We start from the raw sequence: 22,155 nt of genomic DNA, 5'->3' as shown, positions 1-22,155 counted from the left end.
GAGAAATCCAAACAGGTCACACACAAAATTGCTGACAGGTAAGAAATTCAAAATTTCAAAGAAAATAAAAAACCTATTTCTTAAGTATACAATGGGGTTAAAGGGAGTTGTTCATAGGATAAATCCTTCCCTGAAATAAAAACAGAAAATTCTGGAAACACTTAGCAGGTCTGACAGTTAACTTTTCAGGCCAAAGACATTTCAATAGAATGGAGAAGGAGAGCAAATAAGTTGCCCTAGGTAGCAGAGAAGGTGAGGGAGGATTGTGGGTGAATACAATGGTGACAGGATGCAACAGTGGTCTTACTTTAATACTTTGGCACATTCGAATAAGTCAGACTGTATTTTACCTAGACTTCATACATTATATAGACACAAAGGCTTAATTGCCCATGTTGATACGTTAGGGACATTTAAAAAAGATTTAGTTACACATTCGGATGATGGAAAAATCGAAAGCTATGTAGGAGGGAAGGGTTAGATTGATTTTAGAGTAGGTTAAAAGGTTGACACAACATCATGGGCTGAAGGGCAACGTCACAACATCTATTTTATTCTATCAAAGATATTGCCACTGTTCCACCCATTGTCCTCTCCCATTTCCTCTGCTAACAAAACTATCTTGCATTCTCTCCTTCTCAGTCTTGATGAAGGTTCTTCATCCTGTAATATTGCAGCTTCTCTTTCCACAAATACTAATTGAGCTGTTGAGTTTTTTCACCATTTTCTGTTCCTTTTATTGAACACAAGAGATTCTACAAATTATGGAAATCTAGAGAAATGTATAAAATGCTGGAGGAACTCAGCAGGTCAGGCAACATCAATGGAAAGGAATAAAGAGTTGATGTTTCAGGTTTTCCTTCCTGTTTATTCATGTTCCTGCTTTATTTCTAAAATACTGTAAATAGGCCAATGTGAGTAAGATAAAACCTACTGAATACTTAAGATCCACATCCCCCTGACTTACTGTTCCCCTCAATATGAACAGAATTATCTCAGGCCTTAAGGGCAAACAATGGTCTTGGGCATGTGTCCATTTTAAATTACTGTCAAAATAATCGTGCATTAAATCTGAAAACTCTGCATGTGACTTCTGCAAGTTTCATTTTAACTCTTTTTTAAAGTGTATTAACAGCCAGCAATACTTCCTCCTGCCATTAAGTGGCAGTGTTTACTTTCTTCTCCATGCCCATCCCGAGGGAAGAGTCACCAACAGGAACTCTGTCACGAACATGGACCAACAGCATACCATCAGAAATGCTTAATCAAAACACACAGAAGAAAGTGCTTTCATTAGTTAAATACATAAGTCATTCTTCAGTACTTGCACTATGTATTTCCTACAGCTGCAGAAAATATCAGGTTTCCATACGTTGAGGGTCAGGATTGAAGATTAAACACAAGACATTCTGCAGATGCTGGAAATCTTGAGCAACATACACAAAGTGCTGGAGAAACTCAGGTCAGACAGCATCTATGGAGAGAAATAAACATTCAATGTTTTGGGCTAGACGGGCTCGCTTTGTTTCGGGCTGACAGATGCGACTCTGTGCGGTAAGGCTCACGCTGGTGGTGTGTGTATTTACATCAAATGGTGCAAGAACTCTGTGCTGGTCTCTATTTACTGCTCATTGCTAGTGGAGTTTGTGGCTGTTAGATACAGACCATTTTATTTGCCACGGGAATTCACCTCTGTCCTTATATTCGGTGTCTACATTCCCCCCAGCGCTAATGCTAAGGAGGCGCTCTGTGACCTGTATGGGGCTATTAGCGAACTGCAGAACGCTGTTCATTTTCGCCGGAGATTTTAACCACGCGAACCTTAAGTCAATGCTCCCCAAATTTCATCAATATGTGGACTTTGCAACGAGGGGGGAGAACACATTGGACCTTGTTTATACAAACATCCCCGACGCGTATCGGGCAGAGCCCCGCCCCCACCTCGGCTACTCAGTCCACATCTCTGTTAAACTAATCCCAGCATACAGACTGCTTGTCAGGTGCTCCAGACCAGTTCAGAAGCAGGTGAAAGAAAACCTGGCCAGCAGGAGCCATCTCTGTTCTTCAAGACCTCTTTGAGCACACTGACTGGCACATGTTCAGGGACGCTGCAACCGATGGCGACTCTACCAACTTAGAGGACCAGCTACATCAGCAAGTGCATTGATGATGTTACTCTGTCCAAGACCATCACTGTACGTGCCAACCAGAAGCCATGGATGACTGCTGAGGTCCCGCGACTCCGCCTTCAGAGCAGGTGATAAGGCAGCTTTAACAACAGCGAGGGCCAAACTGTCCCGAGCCATCAGAGGGGCAAAGCGTGCACACGCCCAGCTAATCCACAGCAGCGACACACAGCGCAATGTGGAAGGGCATTCAGGACATCACCAACCTCAGGACAACATCACCTGACTGTGCGGGTGATGCCTCCCTCCCAGATATGCTGAATAAAGTCTACGCTCGTTTTGAGGTGGGAAGTGTTGTGGTGGCGAGGAAGTCCACCCCTCCTCCCAATGACCAGGTGCTGTGTCTCACCGCGGCTGATGTGAGAAGAACCCTGTGCAGGGTCAACCCCCCAGAAGGCTGCTGGACCAGACAATATTCCTGGCAGAGAGCTCAGAGGATGTGCAGACCAGCTAGCAGATGTTCTCACTGACATCTTCAATATCTCCCTGAGCAGTGCTACTGTTCCAATGTGCTTCAAGGCTCCGTGCCGAAGAAGTCTTCAGTGTCCTGCTCAACGACTACCATCCCATTGCTCTCACATCCATCATCATAAAGTGTTTCGAGAGGCTCGTCATGAGGCATATCAAGACTCTGCTGCCCCCCTCACTGGACCCCCTGCAGTTTGCGTACCATCCCAACCGCTCAACAGATGACGCCATTGCCATCACCCTCCACCTGGCCCTAACCCACCTGGACAAAAAAGACACGGACGTTCGAATGCTGTTCGTAGACTTAGTTCAGCATCCAACACAATCATCTCTCAGAAACTGATTGGAAAGCTGAGCCTACTGGGGCTGAACACCTCCCTCTGCAACTGGATCCTAGACTTCCTGACTGAGAGACCTCTGTCAGTCTGGATCGGGAGCAGCATCTCCAACACCATCACACTGAGCACGGTGGCCCCCCAGGGCTGTGTGCTCTGTCCACTGCTGTTCACTCTGCTGACCCATGACTGTGCTGCAACACACAACTCGAACCACATCATCAAGATCGCCGATGACACGACCGTGGTGGGTCTCATCAGCAAGAATGACGAGTCAGCTTACAGAGAGGAGGTGCAGTGGCTAATGGGCTGGTGCAAAGCCAACAACCTGTCTCTGAATGTGAACAAAAGAGATGGTTGCTGACTTCAGGAGGGCACGGAGCAACCACTCCCCACTAAACATCGACGACTCCTCAGTTGAGATTGTTAAGAGCACCAAATTTCTTGTGGTTCACCTGGCAGAGAATCTCACCTGGTCCCTCAACACCAGCTCCATAGCAAAGAAAGCCCAGCAGCGTCTCTACTTTCTGCGAAGGCTGAGAAAAGTCCATCTCCCACCCCCCATCCTCATCACATTCTACAGAGGTTGTATTGAGAGCATCACTGCCTGGTTCAGAAATTGCACCATCTCAGATCGCAAGACCCTGCAGCGGATAGTGCAGTCAGCCGAGAAGATCATCGGGGTCTCTCTTCCCGCCATTACAGACATTTACACTACACGCTGCATCCACAAAGCAAACAGCATTATGAAGGACCCCACGCACCCCTCATAAAAGCTCTTCTCCCTCCTGTCATCTGGGAAAAGGCATCGAAGCATTCGAGCTCTCACGACCAGACTATGTAACAGTTTCTTCCCCCAAGCTATCAGACTCCTCAATACCCAGAGTCTGGACTGACACCAACTTACTGGCCTCTACTGTGCCTACTGTCCTGTTTATTATTTATCGTAATGCCTGCACTGTTTTGTGTACTTTATGCAGTCCTGGGTAGGTCTGTAGTCTAGTGTAGTTTTTTTCTGTGTTGTTTTTACATAGTTCAGTGTAGTTTTTGTACTGTTTCATGTAACACCATGGTCCTGAAAAACATCTCATTTTTACTGTGTACTGTACCAGCAGCTATGGTTGAAATGACAATAAAAAGTGACTTGACTTGACTACAAGCTGGTAGGTGATAGGTGAGACTAGATGAGGAGGAAGGTGGGTGGGTTGAAGTAAATAGCTGGGAAAGGATAGGTGGAAGAGGTAATGAACTGAAGAAGAAGGGAAGGACAGGGGACCATATGGACAGTGGAAGTAAGGGAAGAAGGGGGTGAACTATAGAGAGATGATGGGTAGGTGAGAAGAAGGGGTAAGTTGGTAATCAGAATGAAGAATGGAAAAGGAAAGAAGGGAGGGAAATTAATGTAAGTTAGAGAATTATTTATTTATTTATTTATTATTTATTGAGATATTGTGTGGAATAGGCCCTCCTGGCCTTTCAAACCACACTGCCTAGCAGTCCCCCAATTTAAACCTAGCCTAATCATGGGACCAATCTATCTACTAACCGGTACATCTTTAGACTTTGAGAGGAAACTGGAGCACCTGAAGAAACCCACGGGGTCACAGGGAGAACATACAAATTTCTTACAAGGTTCCATCTGGGTAGCCTCCAACCTGATGGCATGAACATTGATTTCTTTAATGAATGACACTATCGCCTTTCCTTTGTTTCATGGTCTGCTATCCTCTCCTATTAGATTCCATCTTCTTCAGCCCTGTACCAATTCCACCTGTCACTTCACAGCTTCATCTCCCCTCCCTCATTTATTCACTTTCCTCTTACCCCTTCTCTCCTCCTCACTTGCCCATCAACTTCCTCTGGTTCCTCTCTACCTACCCTTTATCCATGGTCCATTGGCCTCTCCTATAAGATGACTTCTGCTTCTTCAATCTGATAAAGCGTCTCGGCCTGAAATGTGAACTGCTTATTCCTCTCCAAGGATTGATACTTTACTCACTTGCATAAAAGTTTTGTAACTTATATTTGATTTATATTATTCAAAATATATCAGTTACAGGAAGTACAGGGCAGCTGTGTCACAAGTTCTAAAATTAATCTCGCAGATTTCATAAATCAGATTCAGGTTCACTTATTTATCACACCCTGCAGCGAAATGTGTCGTTTGTGTTAACTATCAACACCAGCAAATGATGTGCTGGGTGCTCCCCACAAGTGTCACCATATATTCCAGCATAAGCATAACTTGCCCACCATATTCACAGAACAATAGAGAGGCTCAGGGAAATATAGTGGCACAGGAGCAACAAGCAGTCAGCTGGAGGAACTCAGCAGATCAAACAGCATCTGTGGGAGGAAAAGAATTGTCAACATTCAGGTCCTGATGCAGGGTTTTGATGCAAAATATTGACTATTCCTTTCCTCCCACAGTCTGCTTGATCTGTTGAATTCTTCCAGCAGATTTATTGTTGCTCTAGATCCCAGCATTTGCAGTAGCTTGTGTCTCCATGTTAGATTACAGTAAAATGCTGTTAATTCAGTATTTCAGTGGTGACAGATCGGCAGATGTTCTGAACATCCAGATGTTATTTTATTAATACCTTATCATACTTTTAATCTTTTGCTTTTTCAATGCTACACAGCATAATACGTTTTTCAGCAAACATGGTAAGTTTAAAAGGAACATGGGAAACAAGATGCCAGTAAGTAAAAGATGGGGGAAGTAAGAATGGAAGTAGAGACGACTGCTGGAGGGAGATAAGCAGAAACACAAAGGGCTACCGATGCAGGACTATGATAACTAAAGGGACCATCAAGGGAGAGGTAAATGGCAAATGGGACCAGAACCTGACAGGGAAGGGGTGGGTGGAGCACGAAATATACAGTATGTGTAGTGGGTGAATGGAATGAAGCATGGTGACTCTGGCAGGCTGCCCCAGCGCATCCTTGTTGACACATTTTATTGTATGTTTCGATGTTTCAATGTACATGTGACAGTGACAAATAAAGCTAACCTTTACACTTTAATGAAGATGAGTGATGGGCATCTGAGGGAGCAGTGTGGGAGGCAGGAAAAGAGTCAAAAATGGGAGGACTGGAGAAGGATTGGAAGGGGAGGGGGCAAAAAGGGGAAAAGGGTGGGAATGGGGTCAAATATGGGATGACAGGAAGACTGAAGGAGGATCAGACTGGGAGAGAGAGGGGCATAGGAAGGGGAAAACTCTGTTGGAAAGGCGTGTTGTCTATAACTGGAAAGCAATTCTTGGGAGTCTCTGAATAGATGTAGATTTATTTAGTGATACAGTACGGAGTAGGCCCTTCTGGCCCTTCGTGCCACGTCACCCCAGCAACCCTCGACAACCCTAACCTAGTTACTGGACAATTTACAATGACTTATCCAGGACTGTGGGAGGAAACTGGAACACCTGAAGAAGATCCACACATTCCATGGGGAGGACCTACAGACATCTTACAGATGGAGTTGGAATTGAACTCTGAGCTCCGGATGCCCCAAGCTGTAATAGCGTAATACTAGAAGCTACACTCCCATGACACCCCCATAGAGAGAACTGTCAGAGATTTCTTGTAGTCCCCTTACCTTCCCTCCCCTGGAAAAATATCCTTTTAGAGGATATATCTATTTCTCTTTGGAGATAGATTTGTTACAGACTTTCTGATCAGAACAACTCGCTAATTGAGAGCATTTCTCCTCATCACCCTCATAGCCCCCACCCTGATTATCCTGAGACTGAGAGCTCTGGTTACCAGTTTCATCCCGTTTGACAGACGCAGAGAGGCTGCCATAGACCCAGGTGAAAGGATGTTTCAAAAAGCGGCTCAGACGATCCAATTAGGAAAGAAATTTAAGAGGCAATTCAAGCGAGACACTCACCTAGGCTGGAACGAGTGCTGGAACGCTCGATTATCGTGTGTTTGCTGGGATTGTTCAGCACTGATCGCTTTGCTAATGAGATGTCAGCAGTAACTCGTGTGATTGATATTCTGTCAACAGAAAGTAGTGTTACTTGTAGCTTGCTTGGAACCATTAATCTTCCCAGTAATACTCTCCTGCCACATATTATGGTGCCATTTCAAGAGGACTAGAATATAAAAGCAAGGATGTAATGCTGAGGCTTTATAAGGCACTGGTCAGGCTGTACTTGGAGTATTGTGAGCAGTTTTAGGCCCGTTTTCTAAGTAAGGATGTACTAGCATTGGAGAAGGTCCAGAGGAGGTTCACGTGAATGATACCAGGATTGAAAGAGGGGAATGAGGGAAAGAATGAGGGGGGAATCTAATTGAAACCTATTGAATATTGAAAGGTCTCGATAGAGTGGACTTTGAGAGGATGCTTCCTATAGTGGTGGAGGCTACAACCAGACGGCAGCCTCCGAGTACAACCATATCTCTTTAGAACAGAGATGAGGAGGAATTTCTTTAGCCAGAGGGTGATAAATCAGTGGAATTCAATGTCACAGATGGCTGTGGAGCCAAGTCATTGGGTATATTTAGAGTGGAGGTTGATAAGTTCTTGATTAGTAAGGGTGTCAAAGGTTACGGGGAGAAGGAAGGAGAATGGAGTTGAAAGGGAAAATAAATCAGCCATGATGGAATTGCGAAGAAGACTCAATAGGTTGAATGGTCTAATTCTGCTCTGTTTTATGGGCTTATGGTCTTTGTGACATCCCTTGAAGTTGTGCTTCAGAAACACTGCCTCCTTCATGGGACATACACCACCTGATTGTGATTACTCACACTTCTAGTAAAAAAGTGTTATAAAATCTACCACAGTACAATAAAATCTGATGTATTGTTGTATCTTTCTGCACATTGGGCATCAACCTTGCCATTCCTTTAGCATTTTTGTCTGTATTTTCACAAGGCCAAGTTGCTACCTCGACACTCAACCCAGCGCAGATGGAAAACGCATGCTAGGAGCCAGTTGGATTCGAACCTGCGTCCACACACCTTGAAGTCCAGTGTGGATGCCACTGCACCACCAGCCGATGGGTTGAGAGTATGCGGGCAGTGGACGAATCATCCCTCTTGTGCTTCTTGATCTCATCACTTGAGATTCAGTGTCATGCAACCCTGCCCACACCTTCATTAACCAGGTCCAATACTTGCCTTTATTGGATCTTGCTCCTCTTTACACAAGTCATCGGGTTTGTGGGGGTTTGGCTAGGGTTAATCAGGGTGCCCCTGGGGTTATTGGGGGTGTGTGCCCCCTTGGACCTTAGGATTAGGTTTGGGGTAGGGCTGATAGATGTATATGTGGGGCTGGGAGAGATAAGGTTGGGAGGTGTTGTGTGGAGAGGATGTGGGGCTATGGCGGATAGGGTAGTTTAATCTGGCCCATGCCTTTCATTATCGTGGTCCAACACCACTTGGTTTAATGAACTGGATGTGCACTGGGATACATCATCAGTAATGCAACCTGAGGTCATCAGGTGTTTTGGGTCTTTAATCATCAGACATCTTCTCCCAGGCGACCCAGCCAGGGTTGATCAGGCCTGGCTTGTGTTTATCCCATGGACCAAGATAATGAGAGGCATGTAATTCTGGGGGTAACGATATTTTTAAACCTCAACACCTGGCATCTGTATGCCTGGGATTGCATGGGTTAAATTGACAGTGTTTACTGAAGATTCAGTATCACTCCACCCTGTCATTGAGTCACCCAAGTCAGTGGCATCCATACTGGACTTCAAGGTGTGTGGACACAGGTTCGAATCCAGCTGGCTCCTAGCATGTGTTTTCCATCTGCGCTGGGTTGAGTGTCGAGGCAGCAACTTGGCCTTGTGAAAATACAGACAAAAATGCTGAAGGAATGGCAAGGTTGATGCCCAATGTGCAGAAAGATACAACAATACATCAGATTTTATTGTACTGTGGTAGATTTTATAACACTTTTTTACTGGAAGTGTGAGTAATCACAAGGTGACTTGTTTTCTGTTGACCCAGCTTGGGTTTAACTTACTGGTTCTCTCTTGCCTTTTGGGTATCTTGGCATTTTGTGGACCTGGAGAATGAAGAGCGTGTCACTGTGAGGTTAGGTTGGGAGCATGCGGGCAGTGGGTGAATCATCCCTCTTGTCACACTGATGCATGGGATGCTTCCTCAATCCTTTCAGGATTCCGGTTTCTGAAAACATCTACCTGGGCAGCTCTACTCATTTTACACTTATGACTGTTCGGCTAAACACAACTCCAGCATCATTTTCAAGCTTGCTGTCAACACCACTGACGCAGGCCGAATCAGAAGTGATGATGAAATCAGCATATACGAGGAAGGTTGAAAATCTGGCTGAGTGGTGCCATAACAACCATCACTTATTCAATGTCAGCAAGACCAAGGAGCTAAATATTGACTTCAGAAGGAGAAAACCAGAGGTTCATGAGCCAGTCCTCATCAGAGGTGGAGAGAGTTAGCAGCTTTAAATTCCTCACTGTTATCATTTTGGAGGATCTGACCCGGGCCCTAATTGTAAGTGCAATCATGTAAAAAGCAAGGTAGCACCTCTACTTCCTTAGGAGTTTGCATGACATCGAAAACTTTAACAAACTTCTATAGATGGGTAGTGAACAGTATATTGACTGGCTGGATTACAACCTGTATGGAAACACTAATGCCTTTGAACAGAAAATCCTATAAACAAAGTAGTAGATACGGCCCAGTCCATTACGGGCAAAGTCCTCCTTGCCATTGAGCACATCTACATGAAGTGTAGCCGCAGGAAAGAAGAAATCCATCATCAAGGACACCCACCATTCAGGACATGCTCTCTTCTTGATGCTGCTATTAGGAAGAGGGTACTGAGGCCTCAAGACTCACACCACCAGGTTCAGGAACAGTTATTATCCCTCAACCATCAGGCTCTTGAACCAAAGAGGATAACTTTACTTTATTAACCCCATCATTGAAATGTTCCCACAACCTGTGGACTCACTTTCAAGGATGCTCATGTCATGTTCGTGATATTTATTGCTTATTTATTTATTATTATTATTTCTATCTTTTTGTATTTGCACAGTTTGTTGTTTTTTGCACAATGGCTGAATGCCCAATTTGGTGCGATCTTTCATTCATTATATTTTGGTTATTATTCTATTGTGGATTTATTGAGTATGCCCACAAGAAAATGAATCTCAGTGTTGTATATGGTGACATATATGCACTTTGATAATAAATCTACTTTGAACGTTGGTTGCTGAAATTGTCGATAGTTGTCGGTTACAACAGGACATTGATAGATATGCTGAGCTGGGTTGAGAAGTGGACAATGAAGAAACATGAGAGATGAATTGATAGAGGTAGACAACATGATGAGGCATATATCGAGTTGATAGTCAGAGACTTTTTTCCAGGATGGAAATGGCTAGTATGAAGGGGCATAATTTTTAGGTGATTGGAGGAAAGCATAGGGGGCATATCAGAGGCAGGTTTTTTTACAGAGTGGTGGGTGTATGGAACACATTTTTAGAGGTGGTGGTAGAGACAGATACATTAGGGACATTTAAGAAAATCTTAGATAGGCAAATGGATGATAGACCATTGGAGGGCTATGTAGGAGGGAAGGGTTAGATTGATTAGAGTAGGTTAAAAGGTCAGCACAACATCATGGGCCAAAGGGGCTGTAATGTTTTATATTCTATACAGTATGCCAGCTTCCAGTTTAAGATGGTGCTGGTGAAACACAGCAATGACTTGCTGGCAGCAAAAAAAAACCTAATAATTACACCTTTTCTTGGAAACGATCACTGCAATCAATAGCCTGCAACTTCCTATCTGGGGTCGAGTGTTTGAACCACCTATAATCTGGCATTTTTGCAGTGTGAACTGAAGTCTCGAATGCTGTTTGCTTATTTTCTATTGTTTGCACAATTTGTTATTTTTTCTGCACATTGGATGTTTGACTGTCTTCCTTTTTTAATGGGTTCTATTGGGTTTCTTTGTTTTGTGGCTGCCTGTGAGGAGAATAATCTCAAGGTTGCATATAGTATGGATATTTTGATTATAAATGTACTTTGAACTTTGAGCTTTAATAAATCTTATTCTGATTCTGTTTCTGGACATCAGCCAAGACATTGTGTCACAGGCAGTAAGGTTAAATTTCCTTCCAGTGAAATGAAATGTCACATAAACTATGCTGAGGATCTCAGGGGAGGAAGGTTTCTGCTCTGTTTGGGATAAGGTGAAGGATTCTAAACAGATCCAGCAACTGCATGGATGTTATAGATCTACAGATGTATTTATTCATATATTGATTGATTGAGATTCAACGTGGAATAGGCCCTTCTGGCCTTTCGAGTCACACCACTCAACAACTCCCGATTTAATCCTAGCCTAATCACAGGACAATTTACAATGGCCAACTAATCTACCAACCAGTACATATTTGGATTGTGGGAGGAAACCGGAGCACCCAGAGACAACCATTGCATTCCACGGGAGGATGTACAGACTCCTTACAGAAGACATTGGAATTGAACTCCATATTCCAACACCCTGAGCTGTAATAGCATTGTGCAAACTGCTACACTACCGTGGCGCTCATTTTAATGGCATTGCAGAGACTGAAGCGTGGTCTTTTCTTACCTTCCATCAAACTTATGTTTCAAAAAGTCAAACAAAGCCTTCTGCATCATGTCTGTCACCTGTATAGAGAGAAGTGATCACGTTAAGGCAAGATTTTGATGTTTACAGTGCATTTATTAAATCAACATTCCTTAGTCAAAGTTCTGCTGTGGAAATTCTGATCTAGAGCAGTCCATTTCTTCACCTACCCATGGAAACCAATGGATGGAAAACATCCCAGGTACAGGTTGGGAGTGAGTTCAGGATGACAGCTTGTGCGTACAGAACTGGAGGAATCCAGCCCTTCCTCTCCTGGAGACCTGTGACTATTGGACTGCTGCAGAGATCAGTACTGGGTACATCATTATTTATCATGTATATTAATGATCTGGGTGATAATGTGATAAATTGCATCAGCAATTTTGCGGATGACACCAATATTGCGGGTGTAATGTTTGGCAAGTTAGGCTATCAAAGCTTGCAGTGGGATCTGGACCAGCTGGAAAAATGGGCTGAAAAATGGCAAATGGAATTTAATGCAGTCAGGTGTGAGGTTGTTGTACTTTGGGAGGACAGGTCAGTGTGGGTCTTACACAGTGAGGAGTGTGGTAGAACAAAGGGATCTGGGAATACAGATCCGTAATTCGTTGAAAATGGCATTACAGATATGGTTGTAAAAAGAGCTTTTGGCACATTTGCCTTCATAAATCAAAGCACTGAGTAAAGGAGTTGGGATGTTACGTTGAAGTTGTATAAGAAATTGGTGAGGCCTAATTGTGTGCAGTTCTGGTCACCTACCTACAGGAAAGATGTCAATAAGATTGAAAGAGTGCAGAGAAAATTTACAAGGATATTGCCAGGACTTGAGGACCTGAGTTATAAGGAAAGGTTGAATAGGTTTGGACTTAACTCCCTAGAGTGTAGGAAAATGAGGGGATATACAAAATAATGAGTATAGATAGGGTAAATGCAAGCAGGTTTTTTTCCAATGAGGTTGGGTTCGACTAGATCTAGAGATTATAGGGTAGGGGTGGATGGTGAACTAGAGAACCTAATAGAACCTAAGGGGGTCTTCTTCACCTAGAGGGTCAGGTGGGTGTGGAGCAAGCTACCAGCGGAAGTGGTATGGAGGGCTATGGTCCGGGTGCAGGTTAATGATACTTGGCAAAAAGCAGCTTAGCATTGACTAGGTGGGTCGAGGAGCCTGTTATAGTGCAGTAGTGCTCTATGACTCTTGTACGGTCTGGTTGAAGCTGCCAACAATCCAGTCCTTCTTGCACCCCCCCCCCCCCAATCCAGACCATTTTCCCTCCTCACTGGATGGTGTTAATGGTCACCTGTTACATGCTCGTACAACACTCAAGGGGTCTTGTTTTTGTGTTGATTTTAACCTCACAAGGCACCATATCAGATCCCATCCACCATCACTTAAATGCGGAGAAGTAAGGCCTTGCATTTGTGTAGCATCCTTTATGACCTCACTGCCAAAGATGGTGTGATGTCAGGATCAATGTATCCAATTTACACAAAATGAGATAATTATCTGTTTCACCTCCCCCACCTGCCTACCGAGCCCTTTGCCTGGTTTCACCTATCATCTTCAAGCTTGTACTCTGACCCCTCCTTCACATTTTTATTTTGGCTTCTTCCCCCTTTCCTTTCCAGCCTGATATCTCGGCCTGAAACATCAGCTCTTTATTCCTCTCCATAGGTGCTGTCCAACCTGATGTGTTTCTCCAGCATTTTGTGTGTGTTACTCTTAATTTCCAACATCTGCAGAATTTCTTGTGCTTAATCACCTGCTTCATGTGCATCAATCATCAAGAACCCCCACCATCCAGGCCATGCTCTCTTCTCACTGCTGCCATGAGGAAGGAGGTACAGGAACCTTAGGTCCCACACCACCAGGTTCAGGAACAGTTAGTACCCTTAGGCTCATGAACCACCATGGATAAATACTCACCTCAGCTCTGGAGTGATTCTATAACCAACAGACTCACTTTCAGAGACTCAAATTCTCAGTATTATTTTTTATTTTCACAATTTGTCTTCTTTTGCACAATGGTTGTCAAACTTTATGTATAGTTTTTTGTGAAATTCTATTGTATTTAATTTTTACTGTACAAGAAAATAAATCTTGAGATCGTATATGGTAGCATATACATATTCTAAAAATAAATTTACTTTGAACCTTTAGAGTTATTGACTAGGAAGTGGGGTAGCTTCCTTGCTCTTCAATTTGTTTTTTTTTGTCCACTCAAACAGAATCTGGTTTAACATTGAGCAAAATACATGAAATGCTGGAGGAACTCTGCAAGTCAGGTAGCATCTATGGAAATGATTAAATCGTCGACTAACAGGCTGAGGCCTTTCATCAGGACTGGAAAGAGAGTGGGCAGAAACCAAAATAAGAAGGTGGAGGTGGAGCACAAACTGGCAGGTGATAGGAGAGACCAGGTGTTTTTGGAAGGAGGGTGGGTGGGGATGGGTAAATGATCTGAGAAGCTGGGAGGGGCTAGGTGGAAGAGTTCAAGAACTAAAGATGAAGGAATCTGATAGGAGAGGACAGTGGACTAAAGGGAGGGTGGTGGGAACCAGAGGGTGGTGATGGGCAGGCCATCTAAGAGAGAACACCATCTTCTGGGCAGCCCTCACTCCTTACTGCAACTGAAATTTCAGTCCTATATTTAGTCACAAGGGGTGGTAAAAGCTATCTCACAACACCAGATAACAGGGACTTGGTTTGAGTACAGTGGGTCATGATAAGTCGTCAAAGTTCAAAGTAAATTTATTATCAAAGTAATTTTTAAGTTACCATATACTACTCTGAGATTCATTTTCTTGCATGTATTCTCAGTAGAACGAAGAAATACAATAGAATCAATGAAAAACTACACATGAACAAAAACAATTTATGTGCAAAAAAGACAAATTGTACAAATTCAGTTGGGGTTAACCTGGATTGGGCCATGCTGAAGGCTCTACCACAATAGAAACAGAACGATTCAAATGGTAGATTTTTCTTCTGAATGAAGGATTCTACTATATTTACCTTCTCCAGGTGTAGCTAAGGGCCATAGCTATACTTCTGTATTAGTGGGCTGCACTGTTTCAGTCCTGATCAGGCCCCTCCCTCCGCTCTTTCACCAGTGTATCCATGCCTGCATTGTTGCTTCTTCCTGCACTAATACAGAACTCAAAAATCTCACATCTTTGCTGTAATTTGTATCTTGCTCTCACTTTCTCCAACATTTCCCTTCCCTGTGTCTCCATCTCAGGGGATAGGCCAACCACTAACACTCAGATTCAGATTTATTTATCACTTGTACATCGAAAGATGTAACCTTACACTACTTTACTTACCAGGTACCTTCTAAATTAAAAATTCTCGAAGACCCCTCAGATTCAGATCCATTTATTGATCAAATATACATTGAAACATATATTGAACACAACTTAAGGCTGTGCTGGAGATGGCCTGCAAGTGTTTCCACACATTCCGGTGCCAATATAGCATGCTTGTAATGCTTAGCTGACAACACAGAAGTGGATAAGTGGACAAACTCTCATAGCTATTTTAGCTTTGGTTTCACCCATCCTGCCTCCAGATAGGACGAGGACTCCATTTCATTATCCCAGATCCCCCATCTATGATGCATTCAATCCATCGAGGAGACTTTCCACACTAGTCCCCTCAAAATGTCTTCCTGAACTGTGGGTTCCACTCCCACAGTGGGCAGAGCTGTTGTCCATATCTCATTTACTTCCTGCACCTCTGCTCTCACCCTGCTCCCTGACCCAGCAATAACACAGTTCCCCTGCTCCTGATCTTCCACACTACCAGCCTCCCAATCAATGGATTACTCTTCACAAGTTCTGACAAAGGTTTCTGACTTGGAACATTAACTTTCTTATTCCAGAGAAGCAGCCTGATTTACTGAGTCTTCCAGCATTTTCAGTCTTTATTTCTGAAATACAGCGTCCGCAGACTTTTAACATTTGAATATTGATCACCCTGAAGTGCCCCAACCAGACTTTAGAGTTTTTCCCTGCTACAGCTCTGGGTCAAGGGGAACATGGCCATGGTCAGGTCAGGCCGGGTACTGAAAAGAAATTAAGTTTGAAATGGCCAGCTACAGTATAACACTAAGGAATGAGACTTGAACCCACAATCACCTGACTTCAAGGTAAAAGTATCACTGATCGAATCATAGCCATTGTTACTACCATCAGTGAGGATGCACAGGAGCTTGATGACCTACACTCAGTGATCCAGAAACAGTTTCTTCCCCTACGCCTTCATATTTCTGAATGGTCCATGAACACAACCTCGACATTCCTCTTTTGCACTGTTTATTTAATTTTTATATGCTGTAACTTATAGTAATTATTAATGTATTTTTTCTGAATTTAAAGTAAATTTCCATCTTTGCACTGTACTGCTGCAGAACATATTTCACATTATTTAAGTCAGTGATAATAAATCTTATTCTGATTCTGAAGTGCTCTCATTATACACAGGTGAATTTGAGTCAATTTCTCTAAAGAAAATCCATGGGAGGAATTGCTGCTTACCTCATATCCTTTCAGGGATGGACCCACGAGTATGATTGGTCTCATGGAAGGCACCACATCATAGGGAGGCACGTTTTCCTGCTAACCGGGCAAACAGAAGACCACAGCATCAGAATCCTGAACCATATTACTCTGATTATACAGTACAACTGGTTGTCATCTGGTCCATTAGACCTTGCTGACCTTCTGGATTAGTCCCAGCTCCCTGTTCTTTTGTCCATCCTTAGTTTCAAGGATAGCTTCCATCTTGCTGTTACCAGACTCTTTAATAGACCTCTTGTATGATAAGTTGGACACTTGGCTTCGCAATCTATCTTGTTTTGATCTAGCACTTCATTGTTTACCTGCATTGCTCTGCAGCTTTTGTACTTCATTCTGCATTGTTTTGTTTTATCTTGTTCTACCTCAATGCAATGTGTAAAGATTTGATCTGTACGAACAACATTTAAGACAAACTTGTTAATGTATCCTGCTACATATAACAATATAAACCAATTCCAATACCAATACCAATACCAACACCAACAAAATATCCCTTCTTAAACAGGTAACCAGTTCCTTTCTGAAAGAGGCCTCACCTCTAATACTGTATAATTTATATTAAAGCATCAAAGGTTTGGTTAATAAGTTTGCTGTTGATACAAATATAGACAGGCAGATAAGTTAAGAGAACATATGGATGTTTCAAGATGATATTGAGTGGGCAAAGATCTACCAAGTGGAGCATAGGACCATAGAACACTACAGCACAGTACAGGCCCTTCAGCCTTCCATGTTGTGCTGACCCATATAATCCCTAAAAAAAAGTACTAAACCCACACTACCCCATAACCCTCCATTTTTCTTTCATCCATGTGCCTGTCCAAGAGGCTGTTAAATATCCCTAATGTTTTAGCCTCCACCACCATCCCTGGCAAGTCATTCCAGGCACTCACAACCCTCTGTGTAAAAAACTTACCCCTGATGTCTCCCCTGAACTTCCCTCCCTTAATTTTGTACATATGCCATCTGGTGTTTGCTATTGGTGCCCTGGGAAACAGATACTGACTATCCACCCTATCTATGCCTCTCATAATCTTGTAGACCTCTATCAAGTCCCCTCTCATTCTTCTACACTCCAGAGAGAAAAGTCCCAGCTCTGTTAACTTTGCTTCATATGACTTGTTCTCCAAACCAGGCAACATCCTGGTAAATCTCCTCTGCACCCTCTCCATAGCTTCCACATCCTTCCTATAATGAGGTGACCAGAATTGAACACAATACTCTGTGCGGTCTCACCAGAGATTTGTAGAGTTGCAACATGACCTCTCTACTCTTGAACTCAATCCCCCTGTTAATGAAGCCTAGCATCCCATAGGCCTTCTTAACTACTCTATCAACCTGCGCAGCGACCTTGAGGGATGTATAGATTTGAACCTCAAGGTCCCTCTGTTCATCCACACTCTTAAGTAACTGACCATTAATCCTGTACTCAGTCTTCTGGTTTGTCCTTCCAAAATGCATCACCTCACACTTGTCCGGATTGAACTCCATCTGTCATTTTTCTGCCCAACTCTGCAGCCTGTCTATATCCTCTTGTAACCTTCAACAACCTACAGCTCCATCCACAACTCCTCCAATCTTTGTGTCATCCGCAAACTTACTCACCCATCCTTCCGCCTCTACATCCAGGTCATATTGTGGGAAAATGTGCAATTATGCATTGTGACAGGAAAAATAAAAAATAAAACTTAAAATAAAAATAATGAAAGAGTACAGAGCTCAGAGATACAGAGGGACCTGGGAGTTGTGGTGCGTAACTTTCAGAAAGAAAGTCATGACAGGAAGTTTATTACTGGGATAGATTGGAAAAGAACACTGGCAGGGATGACAGCACAGCAGCAATGACTGGAATTTCTGGAAGCAATTCAGGAGGCACAGGATATATACATCCCAAAGAGGAACAAGTATACAAAAGGAAAGATGACACAACCATGGCTAACAAAAGAAGTCAAAGTCAACATAAAGGCCAAAGAGAGGGCAAAAAACAGAGCAAAGATTAGTGAGAAGTTAGAGAGTTGGGAAGCTTTTAAAAACCAACAGAGGGCAACTGAAAAAGTCATTAAGAAGATAAAGATGGAATACCAAAGTAAGCTAGTCTATAATATTAAAGAGGATACCCAAAGTTTCTTCAGATACATAAAGTGTAAAAGAGAGGAGAGAATGGATATCGGACCACTGGAAAACGATGCTGGAGTGGTAGTAATAGCAGACAACGAAATAGCAGAAAAACTAAATAAGTATTTTGCATCAGTGTTCACTGTGGAAGACATTAGCAATGTGTGGAAGTTCCAGGTGTTGGGGCATGAAGTGTGTGAAGGTACCATTACTAGAGAGAAGGTTCTTGAGAAACTGAAAGTTCTGAAGGTAGATAAGTCACCTGGACCAGATGGTGTACACCCCAGGGTTCTGAAAGAGGTGGCTGAAGAGATCATGAAGGCATTAGTACTGATCTTTTGAGAATCATTAGATTCTTGAATGGTTCCAGAAGACAGGAAAATTGCAAATCTCACTCCACTCTTCGAGAGGCAGAAGAAAGGAAATTATAGGCTGTTAGTCTGACCTTGTTGGTTGGGAAGATGTTGGAGTTGATTATTAAGGATAAAGGCTCAGGGTACTTGAAGGCACACGATAAAATAGGTTGTAGTCAGCGTGGTTTCCTCAAGGGAAAATCTTGCCTGACAAATCTGTTGGAACTCTTTGAAGAAGTAACAAGCAGGATAGACAAAAAAGAATTGGTTGATGTTGTGTACTTGGAATTTTAGAAGGTCTTTGACAAGGTGCCACATATGAGGCTGCTTAACCAGCTATGAATCCATGGTATTACAAAAAACATGCTAGCATAGATAAAGCAGTGGCTGATTGGCAGGAGGCAAAGAGTGGGAATAAAGGGAGCCTTTTCTGATTGGTTGCTGGTGACTAGTGGTGTTCCGTGTTGGGACTGATTCTTTTCACATTATATGTTAATGACTTATATGATAGAGTTGATGGCTATGTTGCAAAGTTTGCAGATGATATGAAGATAGGTAGAGGGGCAGGTAGTTTTGAGGCTACAAAAGGACTTAAACAGATTAGGAGAATGGGAAAAGAAATGGCAGATGGAATACAGTGTCGGGACGTATTTGGTCATGCACACTGGTAGAAGAAATGAAATGGTAGACAGGTAGAATGGGTTTTCTAATGGAGAGAAAATACAGAAAACTGAGATGCAAAGGGACGTGGGAGTCCTTATACAGAATTCCCTAAAGTTTAATTTGCAGGTTGAGTCTGTGGTGAGGAAGGCAAATGTGATTTTAGCATTCATTTCAAGAGGACTAGAATATAAAAGCAAGGATGTAATGTTGAGACTTTATGAAGTACCATTGAGACCTCACTTGGAGTATTGTGAGTAGGTTAGGGCCCCTTAACTTAGAAAGGATGTGCTGCAACTGGAAAGAGTTTAAAGGAGGTTCACGAAAATTAGATTGAACGGCTTGTCATATGAAGAGCGTTTGATGGCTCTGGGCTGGCATTCACTAGAATTCAGAAGAATGAGGGGTGACCTCATTGAAACCTTTCAAATGGTAAAAGGCCTTGATAGAATGAATGTGGAGAGAATGTTTCCTATGGCGGGAGAGTCTAAGACCGGAGGACACTGCCTCAGAATAGAGGGGTGTCCTTTTAGAATGGAGATGAGGAGGAATTTCTTTAGCTAGAAAGTGGTGAATCTGTGGAATTTGTTACCACAGGCAGCTGTGGAGGCCAAGGCATATTTAAGGCAGAGGTTGATAGATTCTTGATTGGTCAGGGCATGAAGGGATACAGGGAGAAGGCAAGAGATTGGGGCTGAGAGGAAAAATGGATCAGGCATGATGAAATGGTGGAGCAGACCCGATGGGCCAAATGACCTAATTCTGATACTATATCTTATGGTCTTATGGATAGTGGAATGCATTATTTGGGAGATTATAATAAGATTAAAGATGATCTGTCCATGCACATTGAACCATACAGTGAAATGCATAATTTGTGTCAAATCATATCAGTGAGGATTGTGCAGGGCAGCTTGCAAGTATTGTCACACTTCCAGTGTCATCATAGCATGTCCTAATTCACTAAATCTAACTGTACGTCTCTTTTTGGAATGTGGGAGAAAACTGGAGCAATCAGAGGAAACTCCCTCATTTATGGGAAGAATGTACAAACTCCTTATAGACAACAGCAGAATTGAACCCTGATCTTACAGCTGGTGCTGTAAAGCAATGTGCTAACATTTAGATACTAGTGGTTTTCGCTAGTATGCTCGATATAGAAGGACCACATCTGGAGTACTGAGCACTGTATTGTCTTCCTGTAGGGAAAGATGTTAATGTGTTGGAGGCAGTTGGGGGGTGGTTGTCTGAACTGACATCTGGAATGAGCAGATTGTCTTATGAGGAGAGGTTGGACAGGTCAGTTTCATATGCACAGGAGTTCAGCAGAGCAAAAGTGAATTTGATTGAAACATGCCAGATACTGAGGGACCTTGTCAGGGTGGATGTGTGGTTCAAATTCCAACTCCAGCATCAATGTCCATGAGCGGCTCATCAAAAATCCATTAAGGACATCACACACAAAATTCTAGAGGTGGAAGAACTCATCATCGATCAAAGACCCTTTATCAGGACTGGAAAGGAAGGGGGAAAGTTGCCAGAATAAGAATTTGAGTGGGGAGTGGGGGGAAAGGAAGGTAAGCTAGTGATAGATGAAGCCAGGTGGTGGGGGGGAGGGGGGATAAAGTAAGAAGGTGGGAGGTGATAGGTGGAAAATATAAAGGGCTGGAGAAAAAGGAATCTGATAGGAGAGTGGACCATGGGAGGAGGGGCACCGGGGGAGGTAATAGGTTGGTGTGGAGAAGAGGTAAGAGGCCAGAGTGGGGAATTGAAGAAGAGGGAAAGGGGAAGGGAAAAATTACGGTAGTTGTTGGAATCGGTGTTCGTGCCATCAGGTTAAAGGCTGCTTAGGGGTAGTCTTCACACATGAAGCTGCTGACCAAGTTAAGAGCCTGTGGTATTACAGGAAAGTTACTAAGGTGGTTAGAGCATTGATGATTGGAAGAAGGCGGTGAGTGGAAATAAAAGGATCCTGTCTGGTTGGCTGCCAGTGACCAGTGGTGTTCTGCACGGGTCGGTATTGGGATCACTTCTTTTTATGCTGTATATAAATGATTTAGATCATAAAATAGGTGGCTTTGTTGCCAAGTTTGTAGATGATATGAAGACTGGTGGAGGGGCAGGTAGTGTTGAGGAAACAGATAGGATGCAGAACAACTTAAACAGATTAGGAGAATGAGCAAGAAAGTGGCAAATGGAATATAATGTTGGAAAATGCATGGTCTTGCACTTCGGTAGTAGAAATAAATGTGCAGACTATTTTCTAAACGGAGAGAAAATCCAAAAATCTGAGAGGCAAAGGGGCTTGGGAGTCCTTGTGCAGGACACCCTAAAGGTTAACTTGCAGGTTGAGTCTGTAGTGAGGAAGGCAAATTCAATGTTAGCTTTCATTTCAAGAGGACTAGAATATAAATGCAAGGATGTGATGTGAAGACTTTATAAGGCAGTGGTGAGGCTTCACCTTGAGTATTGTGAACAGTTTTGGGCCCTTCATTTTAGAAAAGATGTGCTGGCATTGGAGAGGGTCCAGAGGAGGTTCACAAGGATGATTCCAGGAATGAAAGGGTTATCACACGAGGAACGTTTGATGGCTCTGGGTTTGCACTCGCTGGAATTTAGAAGGATGAGTGGGGGGGGGGGGGGGATCTCATTGAAACCTTTCAAAGTTGAAAGGCTGAGACAGAGTAGATGTGGAAAGGTTTGTTTCCCATGGTGGGAGAATCTAGGACAAAAGGGTACAGCCTCATGATCGAGAGGCATCCATTCAAAACAGGGATGCGGAGAAATTTCTTTAGCCAGAGGGTGGTGAATTTGTGGGATTTGTTGCCACATGCAGCTGTGGAG

At 43.2% G+C, this 22,155-nt stretch overlaps 1 protein-coding gene across 1 annotated transcript in view; it reads right to left on the bottom strand.

The window, feature by feature from the left end:
* LOC132384510 (voltage-dependent L-type calcium channel subunit beta-1-like) overlaps window positions 1-22,155 on the bottom strand; it is a 98,927-nt gene that overhangs the window by 38,997 nt on the left and 37,775 nt on the right. The window contains 4 exon segments of the mRNA XM_059955663.1: window positions 308-350; window positions 6,882-6,991; window positions 11,588-11,646; window positions 16,142-16,222. Coding sequence (XP_059811646.1) covers window positions 308-350; window positions 6,882-6,991; window positions 11,588-11,646; window positions 16,142-16,222 — 293 coding nt within the window.

Source organism: Hypanus sabinus, chromosome X1, assembly GCF_030144855.1.
Source record: "Hypanus sabinus isolate sHypSab1 chromosome X1, sHypSab1.hap1, whole genome shotgun sequence".
Classification (NCBI taxonomy): Eukaryota; Metazoa; Chordata; class Chondrichthyes; order Myliobatiformes; family Dasyatidae; genus Hypanus; species Hypanus sabinus.
This window is presented reverse-complemented; position numbering and strand designations above follow the sequence as displayed.